Source organism: Anneissia japonica, unplaced genomic scaffold, assembly GCF_011630105.1.
Source record: "Anneissia japonica isolate Jap-2015-1 unplaced genomic scaffold, ASM1163010v1 scaffold287952_len401801_cov160, whole genome shotgun sequence".
Lineage (NCBI taxonomy): Eukaryota > Metazoa > Echinodermata > Crinoidea > Comatulida > Comatulidae > Anneissia > Anneissia japonica.
In genome coordinates this window covers 111,692-124,674 of record NW_022744320.1, presented here as the reverse complement: position 1 = coordinate 124,674, position 12,983 = coordinate 111,692, and the positions used below count along the sequence as shown (strand labels likewise).

Below are 12,983 nucleotides of genomic sequence, written 5' to 3'. Positions count from 1 at the left end.
AAAAAAGACTTTAATCTATTTATTATTCAGATTTTGATATTTTATTAAAAAAATAGTTTTGGTGGGATTTTCAACTTAAATTTTCATGTAGGCCTATATATTTCTAAGAATAAGGTTTCCGATTATCGTTGAATAATGTGTTTATTTAGAGCGATATTATGATTAGATAAGTTAACTTTCTTTTGTTGTGGATGAAATAATATATAATTTGTTTTTTAATGTTAATTTAAAGCTTATTTTTGCATTGAAGCAAGAACCTATTGTTTGTAACTCATTATTTATCGTATTAAATAAAACATCGAGATTATCATGAGAGTAAAAGAATGTTTTATCGCCGGGGTCAATGCCACTCCAAACCCCCAGATTAGCTAACGCCGTGCAACTTACGCCATTGACACTTGAATGATTTTGACCTAAAATCAAGCTGATTGCCAATCGCCATTAGTTTTGCCCATGAAGATTCATCCTCTGAATCAGATGCTGGCAGTGAACTTGTCTACGGCGAATTGATTTTTAATATTTGACCAAAACCAAACAAAACAAGCACGGTTTCCGTGTCTGGGCGTACATTATTATACACCTCAAGCTACACTTTCTTTAATGAAATGAAGTAAAAACGACAGAAGCGAAACAGTAAAACGTTAGGAAACATCATCAACATCGTTTACAGCAGACAATAACGCCGTGGCTGTATTTAATACAGAAAGGCTGCTGACGTTTTAAACACCAGAGTTAATAGTGAAAGCCGTGGATTGGCTTACGCTTGGCGAAGCCTACACCAGCCTTACCACGTGTGTGATCGTACACTAAGTGGCAAAGGCCGAAATTGCAAAAGGTCTGAGGGAAACTACAGACAGGGTAGCAAATGGCCGAGTCATGGTAATGAGCCAGGTCGCAACAGGACTGGAACACCCAGTGACTACAACAATACTCGAGCGAATCGATAGCTGTAAATTGAACTTTTGGACCGTCAAACAACGTTTCTATACCCTATCTGTTAATAAATAACGGATCGGCTATTTCCATTTGGGGTAAACATTTCTACCGATCATTCTTTACTATTTTACAATCCCCACGATATTATCTTCTTTATAAGACAATCGTGCAGGTACTATCACCGTTCTTTGCCATAGTGTTGTTTTGTCGACTTACTAATAAATACTTGCAAAGGTATAATTTTCCCTGGAATCACATATATATGGTCGATCCCATTTAAAAATAAATGAGTCTGCACAAGGTCAGGTCTAAGTCTTGTCAACACGCGTCACATACACAAACTGGGGTACTGTTTAAGCAAAAGTTATGAATATGGAAACATAATGTTGCAGATTTACTGTTAGCACTGAATTAACCCCTTGAGATTTGACATTTGAATTAATGACGCAGTGACAAGCATGCAAGTTTTTCACAATGACGAGTCTTCTCCAGAAAATCCAAATATTTTTCGCCCAAAACAGGTTAGTAGAGACTTCCATTTAAGTAATACAACTCAACATTGCATAACCCTACAATACTTGTTCACGCTCGAGACTACAAGAGCTTAGCCGAAACCGTCAGAGACTGTTCCTACGTTCATCATTAGCAATGTTGGACGACCAACTAGGTGCATTTCTTTTCTTAAAAACAATAATTCCACAAATCAAGATGCAATTTGCCATTTCTAGTTTACAATGATTTGTTATTCTATGTATCATATTTGACGAAAATTAAATTCATAAACGAATAGAATAATTATACAGATCGTCTCTAATACAATTATAGATATGAAGTATGTATGGTACCTTATCAATACTTGGAGTATGTATTATACTATCTTATGGGATTGGCATTTAAAATAACGTTATTTGGATAGGTAAATTATTATTACTTTTTATTGTTGATCCGACAGATGAGAGTGAAGGGGGGGGGGGGGGGGCGGCCAGTCCTCTCTGACGTGGGTGGGCAATATCCTCCCTGCTCTTCGTCGGCACTACCACTGGTCTTCGTTTTATAATAAAAATAACAATAACAGTAACAATATTCTTTCTTCCAGCTTGACGTAATCAGTTACATTGACATATCAACTAGTCTTCTAAGGTAATATATTTTCTTATTGTTAATTAAAACGCTTAATGGAAAAGTTTGAATAATTACGAGGTTACCATTTTGTTATTTTAAGCAGTGAAGTGACCTTTTCCGCTAACCTATGCTCAAACTCCTAGCGTCCAAACAAAACGACAGTGTTAAAACTTGCGCAATGACGTGCGTTTGTAGTCGGACAATGTGCTTGTCAGACAATCCCAAATATCTGGACCTGTTCTATTTGGACAGTTTTGATATTTCCATTTTGCACTCCTTCCGGAAAGTCCATTACAGACTAATAGACCATTTTATCGGTTTTATTTTGAAACAGCGCCGGCCGCTATCATCTCGCAACACACTGGGGGAACTTCCAGTGGCCTAGCAAAGCCAGCAGGTAGCTGCAAATAGAGCGCCTCGCGCACACTGGTAACTACGTATTGCAAAGTGCGTAGGCCTCTGGAAGTCCCCACAGGTAGTTGTCAGGTTATCGGAAACTTTTATTTGAAATTTCGCAAAAATGATCTATAGATACTGCATGGCTGACAGTGGCCCACTCGGAATATACGGGATTTTTCTGCTATACGCGCGTGTGATTCGGTGGATCGCTTCACATGACTTACACCGGCGTATTAATTTCCTTAAATTCTACGGAGGGACATGGTTAGGAAAAATATTAAACTATTTCGAGGGAACAAAATAATATTTCAAGGGAACGAAATAATATTTCGAGGGAACTAAATAATATTTCGAGGGATCGAAATAATATTTCGTTCGAACGAAATAATATTTCGAGGGAACTAAATAATATTTCAAAAAATTATTTCGTTCTCGCGAAATATTCTTTCGTTTCCTCGAAATATTATTTCGTTTCCTCGAAATATTATTTCGTTTCCTCAAAATATTAGTTCGTTCCCTCGAAATAGTTTAATATTTTCTTTAACCATGTCCCTTTAGGGGCTCCGTAATATTCCAAAAAAAGGAGAATTTGTGATTTTATTTAAACGTTGCAGGCAATCGAAAAAATCTCGCTATACACGTAGGCTAGTAATGCATTAAGGACTGTGCGGCCCCACTGCGCGGGAATCCACGTAGGCCTAGGCAAGCCTAGATTTCTGTACTAAATTATAATTGAAAATAAAAATTGAATCCTTCAATAAAAGCGAAAACTTGTCCAGTGGGCCCTGTGCTATGCAAACTTTCCCCATTGTGCTTTACAAAATAATTAATAATTGTGCAAGTAAGAAAATGTTTAAGATAAAAAAATAAAATAAAATAAATGTATATTTGATACAATACATTTTTAGTATTTTTGGTGCAGGATCCGTTGTTCTTGTTGCACTTGGAAAGAGGAAAGTTCGGGCTAAGGACGTAAGTAAGAAGTCAATGAACCAATTGTAATTTCAGCTGTGTATACCCGTGTTCAAGGTCAATCAGTGTTTTGTGTATGTCTGATTGGCCTTCATACGAGTATGTGCATTTAAAACTACTTCCCTACTGCATAAACACTTGCCTTCAAAATTTTGCGGAACTAGAGTACGTTATATTTGCTATGATTGCTTATAACAACAATCGTAATAGTCCACTGTCTTGTGTAATTACATTTGTATTAAATTATAAAAATGTTGAAACAATGACAAAAAAATTGTCAATTTTATGAAAACACATTTAAATGCTATTGTTTTTTTCTTCCTAATATTATAAAATTTAATCTGAATGTTTATACAATGTGAACAATTACGATATAAACAATCGTAATTGTTCACTGTCTTGTGTAATTACAGTCTATTATTTATCATTTAAAAAAACCAACAAACAAAAAACTATAATAATCTGCTATTGTTTTTTCTTCTAATTGTAATTTAATCTGAATGTTTTATATTTTAATATATATATAATATATATATACATACATATATATATATATATATATATATATATATACACTTTTTTTGGAGGAAATGAATTAAATATTTCTCAAACCATTGAATCAACAAACAAGAAAGAAAAATACGTTATTACCTCATTTTGTGATTTTTTTAATCGACTTTAAATAATGACAAATAGTGACAATTCACGATAATACATTTGTGTCTTTGTGTGCTTTACTTCAAGGTATATCCTCTGTTCAATCTTTGTTTGGCAGACCTTTTGGCGTCCATATTTATATTTTCTAGTTCAGTGACGTATAGTCACCATTCATCAGCTGGCAGTATCTCCCATTTAAGAACTATTTAAATGAACATATATGGCTACGGGTCAAAAATAGGCTTAAGACCATGTAATCTAATCTGTTAAATTTGTCTTCATTTTCTTTAGGGTTTCTATATAAGCTCGTTTTCTTTATCTGTTATGTATGCATTTGAAGTTTACATGCGCGTCAAAGATAAACTGCAGTCAAACAGGCGTTTATCTGTTTTTTCCGTGAGTAGATTGAAATACTTATTATTGTATTTTCAAGTTATAATTAATTCAGAAGAGCGCCCTCAACGGCGACTTTTTTTTCAAAATTTACGAAAAATTGCTTTATTTTAAAGTCGATTTTGAAACAACTGTGCAGATTATTGTCTCAAAAACAAATTGCCTACAACATTACAAAACATATTGTACCTTCTGTGTAGTTATAACGAAATTTACCGATTTTCAAATAATTTGTGGCTATTTATACTCAGACGCCATGTTGCCCATCTTTCAACATGAAAATATTTTGTTATGTGCTTTCGTGGATCGTCCCAGTTGCTGTATCTGTTGCATTGATGGTTGTTATACAAGAAGAGGGACACAACGCAGATATTGCTGACCCCTGTGTCAACTATGAGTAAGAATTTTTTTAAATATCACATCCTGTGCTTGGGAGTACCTTCCCATCAGTAGCTAGAACCAGCGATTGGTATTTGATCATACCGGGTATCCATTGGATACCCCTAACCAGAGAGATAAATTTAGTTTACAAAAGTAACTCAATTATTAACAATAACAATAACAATAATAATAATAATAATAATAATAATAATAATAATAATAATAATAATAATAATAATAATAATGATACTTAATAATTCACTTTCACGAATTGTTTACTTAAATACTACAGCAGAGGGCCTACAAACAAGTGCCGGGAACCAAGGAGGCCAAGGCCTGTAATTAGGCTCCCGGACTAATCTAAATTATTTAGATTAAACTTAAGTAAAAGTTTAGTCTAAATAATAATAATAATAATAATAATAATAATAATAATAATAATAATAATAATAATAATAATAATAATAATATTAATAATAATAATAATAATAATAATAATATTAATAATAATAATAAACAACACAGTACACCTTTGCGTCTGTCTGTCAAACAACTGACCAATCAGAATAAAGCCAAGAATACTCCCTTGATGCACATACTCCTGTTGTCCCACTACCACACGTTTTTGTGTGAAACTTTAGGAAAAATATCAAAAATGGTGTTGGGTTGAGGCGGGGTTGTAAGAATGGATAGATTAATGGTATTGCAATCTTGATGGGGTTTTTTTTAGTAGCAGCATGAACAATGTTCCTCTTAAATAACTGAATTGGAAAATATAGGCACCTTTTTATATTTTGGTAGAAGTTATTTTATATCATTGTTGATTTTCGTCCTATATTTTCTTATAATTAAGTATTTAGAATCTCCTATTCATTGTGTGCTGAAAAACAAACATATGTTCTCATTAATAAAAAATATAAATAAACGAAAGTTGAATATTATAGAGTTATTGTGCTTGTTCTCTAGATGCCTACTGATGTTTCATCAGCAAAACGACGTGTGTTTAGTAAGTTTTGTTTATTTATTTTAATTTTTTCAATATGATATCGAATTCAAATTAAAACCTTGTAATTATAATCCGTTCAGACTGCCACCAACAATCAGTAGAAGTCGTTGCGTGGTGTAGCGCTCACAGTACAGGAAGCGGTTTAGACTTGGAGATAAACCAGGCTTGAGTTAAGCCCGGCTCAACGTTGCTTGGCGTTTAGACTAGCGGGTTTAGCCAGGCGAGAATTTGCATAATAATGAACCGTAACCAGGAAACGTGTTTCAAAACATTGCTCGCGAAACATTCGCTCGCTCACAGCGTACGTAATTGAATGCTGATTTTCGTTTCGTCAATGCAAGACCCCCACGCAACGATTAAAGCCCGGCTTAGAAAAGTTAAACACGGTGGCGCGCCAGGCTTAGTTACTATAGGAACACAGCCCGGCTTGAGATTAGCCACCTAGTTCAGACTGGCAGGTGGATAAACCTGGTGAGTTGAGCCGGGTTTATCCACCTAGTCTGAACTAGGCCTAAGGTTTGTATTTATATTGCTCAAAATACGAGTCTCGATACGCAGGCGTTGGGTTGTTAGTGCGACGCAGTAAGTGCCCGGCTTTATTGATACCATATTTATGTTTTGAGGTTAAAAGTAATAATATAGCACCATAATAATAATCGAAAGATTAACGATAAGGATAACAGTATATTTACCCTCTTTCAGAACCAAAGTCGTCTGGGAGATGAAGGTCGAATTGTTGCAAAGAGTTTGTTCATAGTTCCTTTAATCTTAGCCATGGCTACAATATTGGTCAGTTTCGTTTTCAGTGTTTGATCTATTAAATAAGCTAACTCCAAAAATAATTAGCTAAAAAACAAGCATATACTTAAGCATACCACTGTTATTTGTACTAAAGAAGTATCGTATTTGATTTATTTTACTTATTACTTAACTATTTATTTGTTTAATTTCAGGCAACGTATCTTGTATTTTTTTATTTACTGTAATGTAGTAATCTTTAAAATTATAATAATGCTATTTAATTTTGATTTTAAGGAAAGTATTATCATGACGTAAAATTGTAAATCTGATGATGACATATCAAGTGTTAATGATGTCACTAATGCTGAGACAGAATGTTTTAATTGCAGGTTATCTATGTAAAGACATTTAGGCTATTTCGAAGAGTTCAGATAAGTGGTGGCGTATTAACAAAAAAGCATCATGAAGCCGTCAGAGAAGTTCGAAACAAAGGTTTGATGTACTCATCTGCGTTTGCATTCTGCTGGATACCAGGTAATACATTAGTTGTAGGTTCGCATAATTTTTTGGTTTAAAAATCAGGGTACACATTTTTTAAATTAAATAATTTTTATGCACAAGTTAATAATTTGTATTGTATTGCAATATGAGCAAGTTTATTTGAAAATTATTATTTTTTAAATGATTTTTGACATTAGCAAGGTATAATACATCTTTAAGTAACCCAATGAGCAAAGTATTTCAAAGAAGCATAGGAAACCAAAATTGTTGAATTGTATTTTTTAACATTTCATGTGTAGCGTATTCCACCGGAGATCTGCACATTATGTTTTTACTGCAAATAGAAAAAATGCTCGTCATGTATATACTTTTAACTAATATGATTATTCACTATTTATTCTTGTACCCAATAGCACTTGCTCTGGGTCTGACGTCATTTAGCAACCGAGTAGATGTACAAGATATCTATTGGTTGGTTATATTACAGGTATACTTTTTAGTAATCAGTATAATATTACTTTTTATTATTTTTTTTATTGCATAGCGGTGACGACTGAGGGCGCACTCTAGTGGTTAGCAAAAGAATAGTGACTGATAACTGTATCTTTTTTTTTTTTTATAATACATACTCCAAGTATCGTAATGCCATCGTGTCGGGATTTAATATTTCGACATTAATTACCCTATGTCATCATTATTCATTCCTGATGATGACATAATTAATGTTGAAATATTGAATCCCGACACGATGACGTGCATTTTGATACTTGGAGCACCTTTTTTTGTTGTACAAACTTAAAACAGAAGGTACATGGATGGAATAATAATAATTGAACTAACTCCATACTATAACATTTTCTTTAACAAAAAAAAAAAAAAAAATAGAAAAAAAAATCTGTTATATAATAGTGATAATGTGCCTATATGGTCATGATGAGATCTCATTTTTCATTATAACTAACCTTAATTTACCAATTTGTATACCCAATCATGGAATGGAATTTCATGATTGATAAAAGACTGTATATTATACAAATAACGTTTTATAATTTATCACACTCATGTTCATATTATGTTGATCGGCCGCTATCAGAGGTGTGATTTGTTCACCTGTTGGCCTTTTTCCGTCACCGGCAATATTTTATTTCATTGATATTTTTGCCTGTGTAAAGTCGAAGAAATAAATAAAAAAAGATGATTTGTATCGCATTGTTATTATTATTTTAGTCTCTTACAGCCACCCTCCATGGTTTCATGAACTGTGTAATTTACGGATGGAATCGCACCAATTTTACGAATGCACTTAGAGTTGTGAAAAGACAAAAAGAATTTATTGTAAAATATTCGTCATACGGGACCCTTCAGGACAGCAACTGCGACGTTACATGACAACATTGTTCGCCTCAGTAATCATCGGGAAAATGCTGTGTAATAAACTAAGTGTAGTTTTTATCTTTAAGAGCAAAATTAATTTCTATGTATATAATATATGAAAATATTATAAGTAAATAGAATGGATGAATAAATGTTAAACAAATGTACCTTCCGTTTTAATTCTATCCGTCCTTTCCTTTCTCTGCTGTCATTTCCTTTCCAGACTGGACTTTTGTAATTCCCTACACCATGCCCTACCTGCCTCACACATCCGACCCATTCAGAAACTATTCAATTCTATTGCTCGTGGGCCTATGGTTACTGGCACCAAAGTCCGTTCTCACATCACTCCTATCCTTATCCTCACTGGTTACCCATTCAATACAGATCATCCTATAAAATTATTCTTCTCGTCCACAAATGCATTCACAGTTTTGCCCCTGACTACCTTGTCTATAATGTCACCCTTACTCACTCCACCAGCACTACCCGTCAATCTGCTGCTCCATATCTTGTTCTTCCCCGTTTCAAACATGTCAGAACCGGCCAACGCTCATTTCCTTTTCTTGCTCCGAAACTTTGAAACTCGCTCCCGCCTGCCACTAGATCAATTTCTGACTTTAACCTTTTTAAATCCCACCTCAAATCTTTTCTTTTTTCCATTGCTGATGCCAGACAGGGGTGTAGGCTGTCTCTTATACACATCTAGATGTGTATAAGAGACAGGTGTTTTGCTCTTTATTTTGCATTCCTTGTAAAGCGCTAGTGATAACTTCGGTTTAACCGGCGCTATATAAATTTAAAAATCTATCTATCTATAATATACTCGTAATTTAGGTTAAAGATTTCCCCAATGAATAAAATATATGAGCGGCACTGGGTAAGGAAAACTTGATTCTAAGTATCTATTCGTAGAAGTACTATGAAGATAAGCCTATCCAATATTGACATTCAAGGGTCAGGATCAGTACATACCTTGGACCTCAGATTGACAAATATTGAAATATACTATATACAGACACAATGTATACACAGGCCTACTTCTAGAATCCAGTTAAAATATGTAATTATGTATCGAAATGAATATATATAGGTGTATATATATATATATATATATATATATATATATATTATGCTTAAATATGTATTTAGTAAAATAAATTAAATTTAACGAAAATATGGAAGAAGCATAGGAAGAAAGAAGAATAGGAAAGAAATTTGGAGTGGCTGAAATATTTACCGAAAATAAACAATAACTAGAGATACTATGTCCAATAGAACATGAACCCAGTCACCCATAACCACTGTGACCTTTATCCTCAACCTGTGAACACCCCATGTTTGGAAGGAGTCTGTCTAATGCAATTGGTTCAATCGTTAGTCACTAGCAATATTTGATAATTTTCATTATAGTGACCCTTGTGACCTATAGGTGAAGAGTAGTTTTTCATGTTTAGAAGGTCCTAAGGATCATTCCTGGTAAATTCGAGCTCAATTGAGCTATTTTGAAAATTTGACCCTATGTAACCACTGATGCCAGACAGGGGTATAGGAGGTGTTACTGGTTCTTAATGATCAAATTTGATTAAATTCGGTTCAATCGTTTGCCATTAGTAACATTTTGAATATTTGACCTATGAACTTTGACATATGGGGTAAAGAGTATATTTTCGGGTTTAAGATCATTCCTGGTAAATTTAAGCTTAATTGGGCTATTTTGAAAATTTAACCCCAAAGACCCCTATGTGACCCCTGATCCCAGACTGGAGTGTAGGAGGTGTCACCGTTTCTTAAGGACGAAATTTAATTGAATTTCGTCCAATGGTTTGGTATTAGTAGCATTTTAAAAGTGTTACTAGAGAGAACAAAAAATAACCCTTTAATGACATTTGACCGTAAATCGCTGAACACCATAAAGACCATACCTTATGCCAATACATATGTGACCAGGATACGTCTGTGCTATGTTATTTGTGACAGAAGAAACCTCTTATTCACTTTTTTAATAGTTTTTTTTTACCCTAATGACCCCTATGCGACCTTTGATCCTAAGCAGTGAACACCCTATGTATGAGAGGTGTACTGGTTATACTGACCAGGTTTGGTTGAAATAGGCACAACCGTTTGGCACTAGTAGCGTTTTGAAATGTTGCCAGAAAAAGATAAAAATTACCCCTTAATGAACTTTGACCCCTTATCCCTGAACACCCTATAGACTCTGCCTTATGCCAATGTATATGTGCAAAGACAAGACTGTGCTACGTTATTTGTGAGACAAGTAGTCTTTTATACGATTTTTGGTTTTTGACCATAATGCCCCACAACACATAAATGGAAGGTGGCACCGGTCCTACTGACCAAGTTTTAATTAAATCGGTCCAGTAGTTTGCAACCTGTGAGCACCTCATGTTTAGTAGGAGTCTGTCTAATGCAATTGGTCCAATCGTTAGTCACTAGCAATATTTGATAATTTTCACTATAGTGACCCTTGTGATTTTTTACCTATAGTTGAAGAGTAGTTTTTCATGTTTAGAAGGTCCTAAGGATCATTCCTGGTAAATTCGGGGCTATTTTGAAAATTTGACCCTGATGATCCTTATGTAACCACTGATGCCAGACAGGGGTGTAGGAGGTGTCACTGGTTCTTAATAATCAAATTTGATTGAATTCGGTTCAATCGTTTGCCATTAGTCCTTTTGAACCTTTGACCTATGAACTTTGACATATGGGGTGAAGAGTATTTTTTCATGTTTAGAAGGTCCTAAGAATGACAGTGTATAAAAAAGGCACTATTCGAAATACTTAACCTTTGTGAAGAGATGATTAGCTTGAAGTAAATGCTTATATTTCATTGTACCTTTAAACGTATTGCATTAAATAAGTATTTAAAAAAAAAACACATGTGCGCTACGGGAATTGTTGATAATTGTCACATGATACCTTTGTAATTTTAATTTTTAATTGATTTAATGAAAATACTGTTAACAACATCACTTAATCGTCATAACTAGTGGCTAATAATTAGCATCCCCTTTTAATTACTGCACTAAACACAATCTGAAGCTATTAAAAGAAAATTCTCTGGCAGAAATATGCGTTATCTAGTATTGCACAGTACCTTTGACTACGCTCCCATGACACGGAAAATAGCCAATATGGTCGCATAATGCTCATTTAACTTTAACGGACACCAACATAGCGCATTAAATATTATTTAAAGTCAGACTCCGGAGGGGGAAAAATTGATACGTTGTAGAACTGATTTTTCTAAGACAGAAAAAGCTGTTTGATGAAAAAATGGGGAACGGTGAATGAGATACAGATTTGTGAATATTTAAAAGCTGGGGGGGGGGGGTGTAAAAATGGGCAGTTACGCCCCTTTCCCCCAGTATTTAATTAGTCAAAAATCGGCATTTCATTATTTACCGCTCCCCAGTTTTTCGTCAAACAACTTTTAGAACAATCAGTTCTACAATATCAAAAAAAAACGTTTTCTACCGAACCTGAATTTAAAACTGTTAAAAAAAAATAACACTCTCTAGCAAAAATATGTGTTATCTACTGCACAGTACCTTTAACCATACTCACGTGACGTGGGAAATAGCTAATATGGTCGCGTAATACTTTTCTAATTTATGTACACCAACATAGTTCATTAAATACTTTTAAAAACTGTTAAAAGAAAAAAAAACTCTCGTAAATATGTGTTATCTACTGCACAGACCTTTAACTCCCGTGACACGGGGAACAGTATCTAACGTTCACGTAGGCCTACACCAACACAGTGCTTAAATACTGTTTAAAACTGTTTAAAGAAAAAAACACTCCCTAGCGGAATAGAAATATGTGTTATACGGCACAGCTTATAATGCTTAATGCGTAATACCTATCTAACTTTAATTATCCAAAGACCTTATAAACACAAGATAGCGTTCTCCTCGATTTCCGCGTTCAAAATTCTCTAATAACGAAGTGTACGGCGCCCTCTTGCTAAAGTGAAAACCGACCGGTCGTTCTTCGTTAAAACAAGCCCACATGCGCAACGGTAAAATACTACTCAACGATAACGACCAGTCGAATAGAAAATAATAATAATAATAATAATAAGATTTATTAAGCGCACAACTAGTAAATACTCGACAAAACAAAATGGCTGTATAGTTACCGCGATACACGTTGCGTAATCAAGATTGTTTCAACTTGTGGTAGTATGGGTTTTTCGTAAAAAAAAATATTTTCATCCAGTTTTTGAATTATAATAGCCTACAATTATTTTTTTAATCCATGTGGGTAAATATTATAATTTTTATTTTGTGAAATTTATTCTAAGTTATATTAACGCAAATGTTGTTTATAAACTCATCAATCTGCAATTTTTTTTTATTGGTCACGTGGATAACTTAACGCTTATTAACGCACTCTGGTTTACGTTAATTTTCGTTGTCAACGAAGTCTATTTAACGAACCAGTTGAATGAAAATAATACTCAACGAAAATTCGT

The 12,983-nt window shown here is 34.0% G+C and overlaps 1 protein-coding gene across 2 annotated transcripts; it reads left to right on the top strand.

Moving 5' to 3' along the window:
* The first annotated feature begins 857 nt into the window (after positions 1-857).
* On the top strand, positions 858-8,649 carry LOC117119609 (transmembrane protein 116-like). 2 transcript variants are annotated; one of them, XM_033264441.1, is made up of 10 exons: positions 861-1,457; positions 2,033-2,076; positions 3,366-3,429; positions 4,378-4,482; positions 4,731-4,876; positions 5,827-5,866; positions 6,569-6,655; positions 6,997-7,141; positions 7,522-7,595; positions 8,336-8,649. In XM_033264441.1, exons 1-10 carry the CDS (start codon positions 1,395-1,397, stop codon positions 8,495-8,497), a joined length of 930 nt encoding a protein of 309 aa, XP_033120332.1. In that variant the 5' UTR covers positions 861-1,394; the 3' UTR covers positions 8,498-8,649. The 2 variants fall into 2 exon arrangements, with proteins under 2 accessions (XP_033120333.1, XP_033120332.1); XM_033264442.1 differs by lacking the exon at positions 4,378-4,482 and having other exon boundaries at positions 858-1,457.
* The last annotated feature ends 4,334 nt before the right edge of the window (positions 8,650-12,983 follow it).

What these genes read in the sequence shown, in the direction of transcription:
- LOC117119609 (XM_033264441.1), top strand. Translation starts at nt 1,395, where the DNA reads ATGCAAGTTTTTCACAATGACGAGTCTTCTCCAGAAAATCCAAATATT. An exon ending in GGAAAGTTCGGGCTAAGGAC is followed by an intron (nt 3,430 to 4,377) that starts GTAAGTAAGAAG and finishes CATTTTCTTTAG; the next exon opens with GGTTTCTATATAAGCTCGTT. An exon ending in TGCATTCTGCTGGATACCAG is followed by an intron (nt 7,142 to 7,521) that starts GTAATACATTAG and finishes TGTACCCAATAG; the next exon opens with CACTTGCTCTGGGTCTGACG.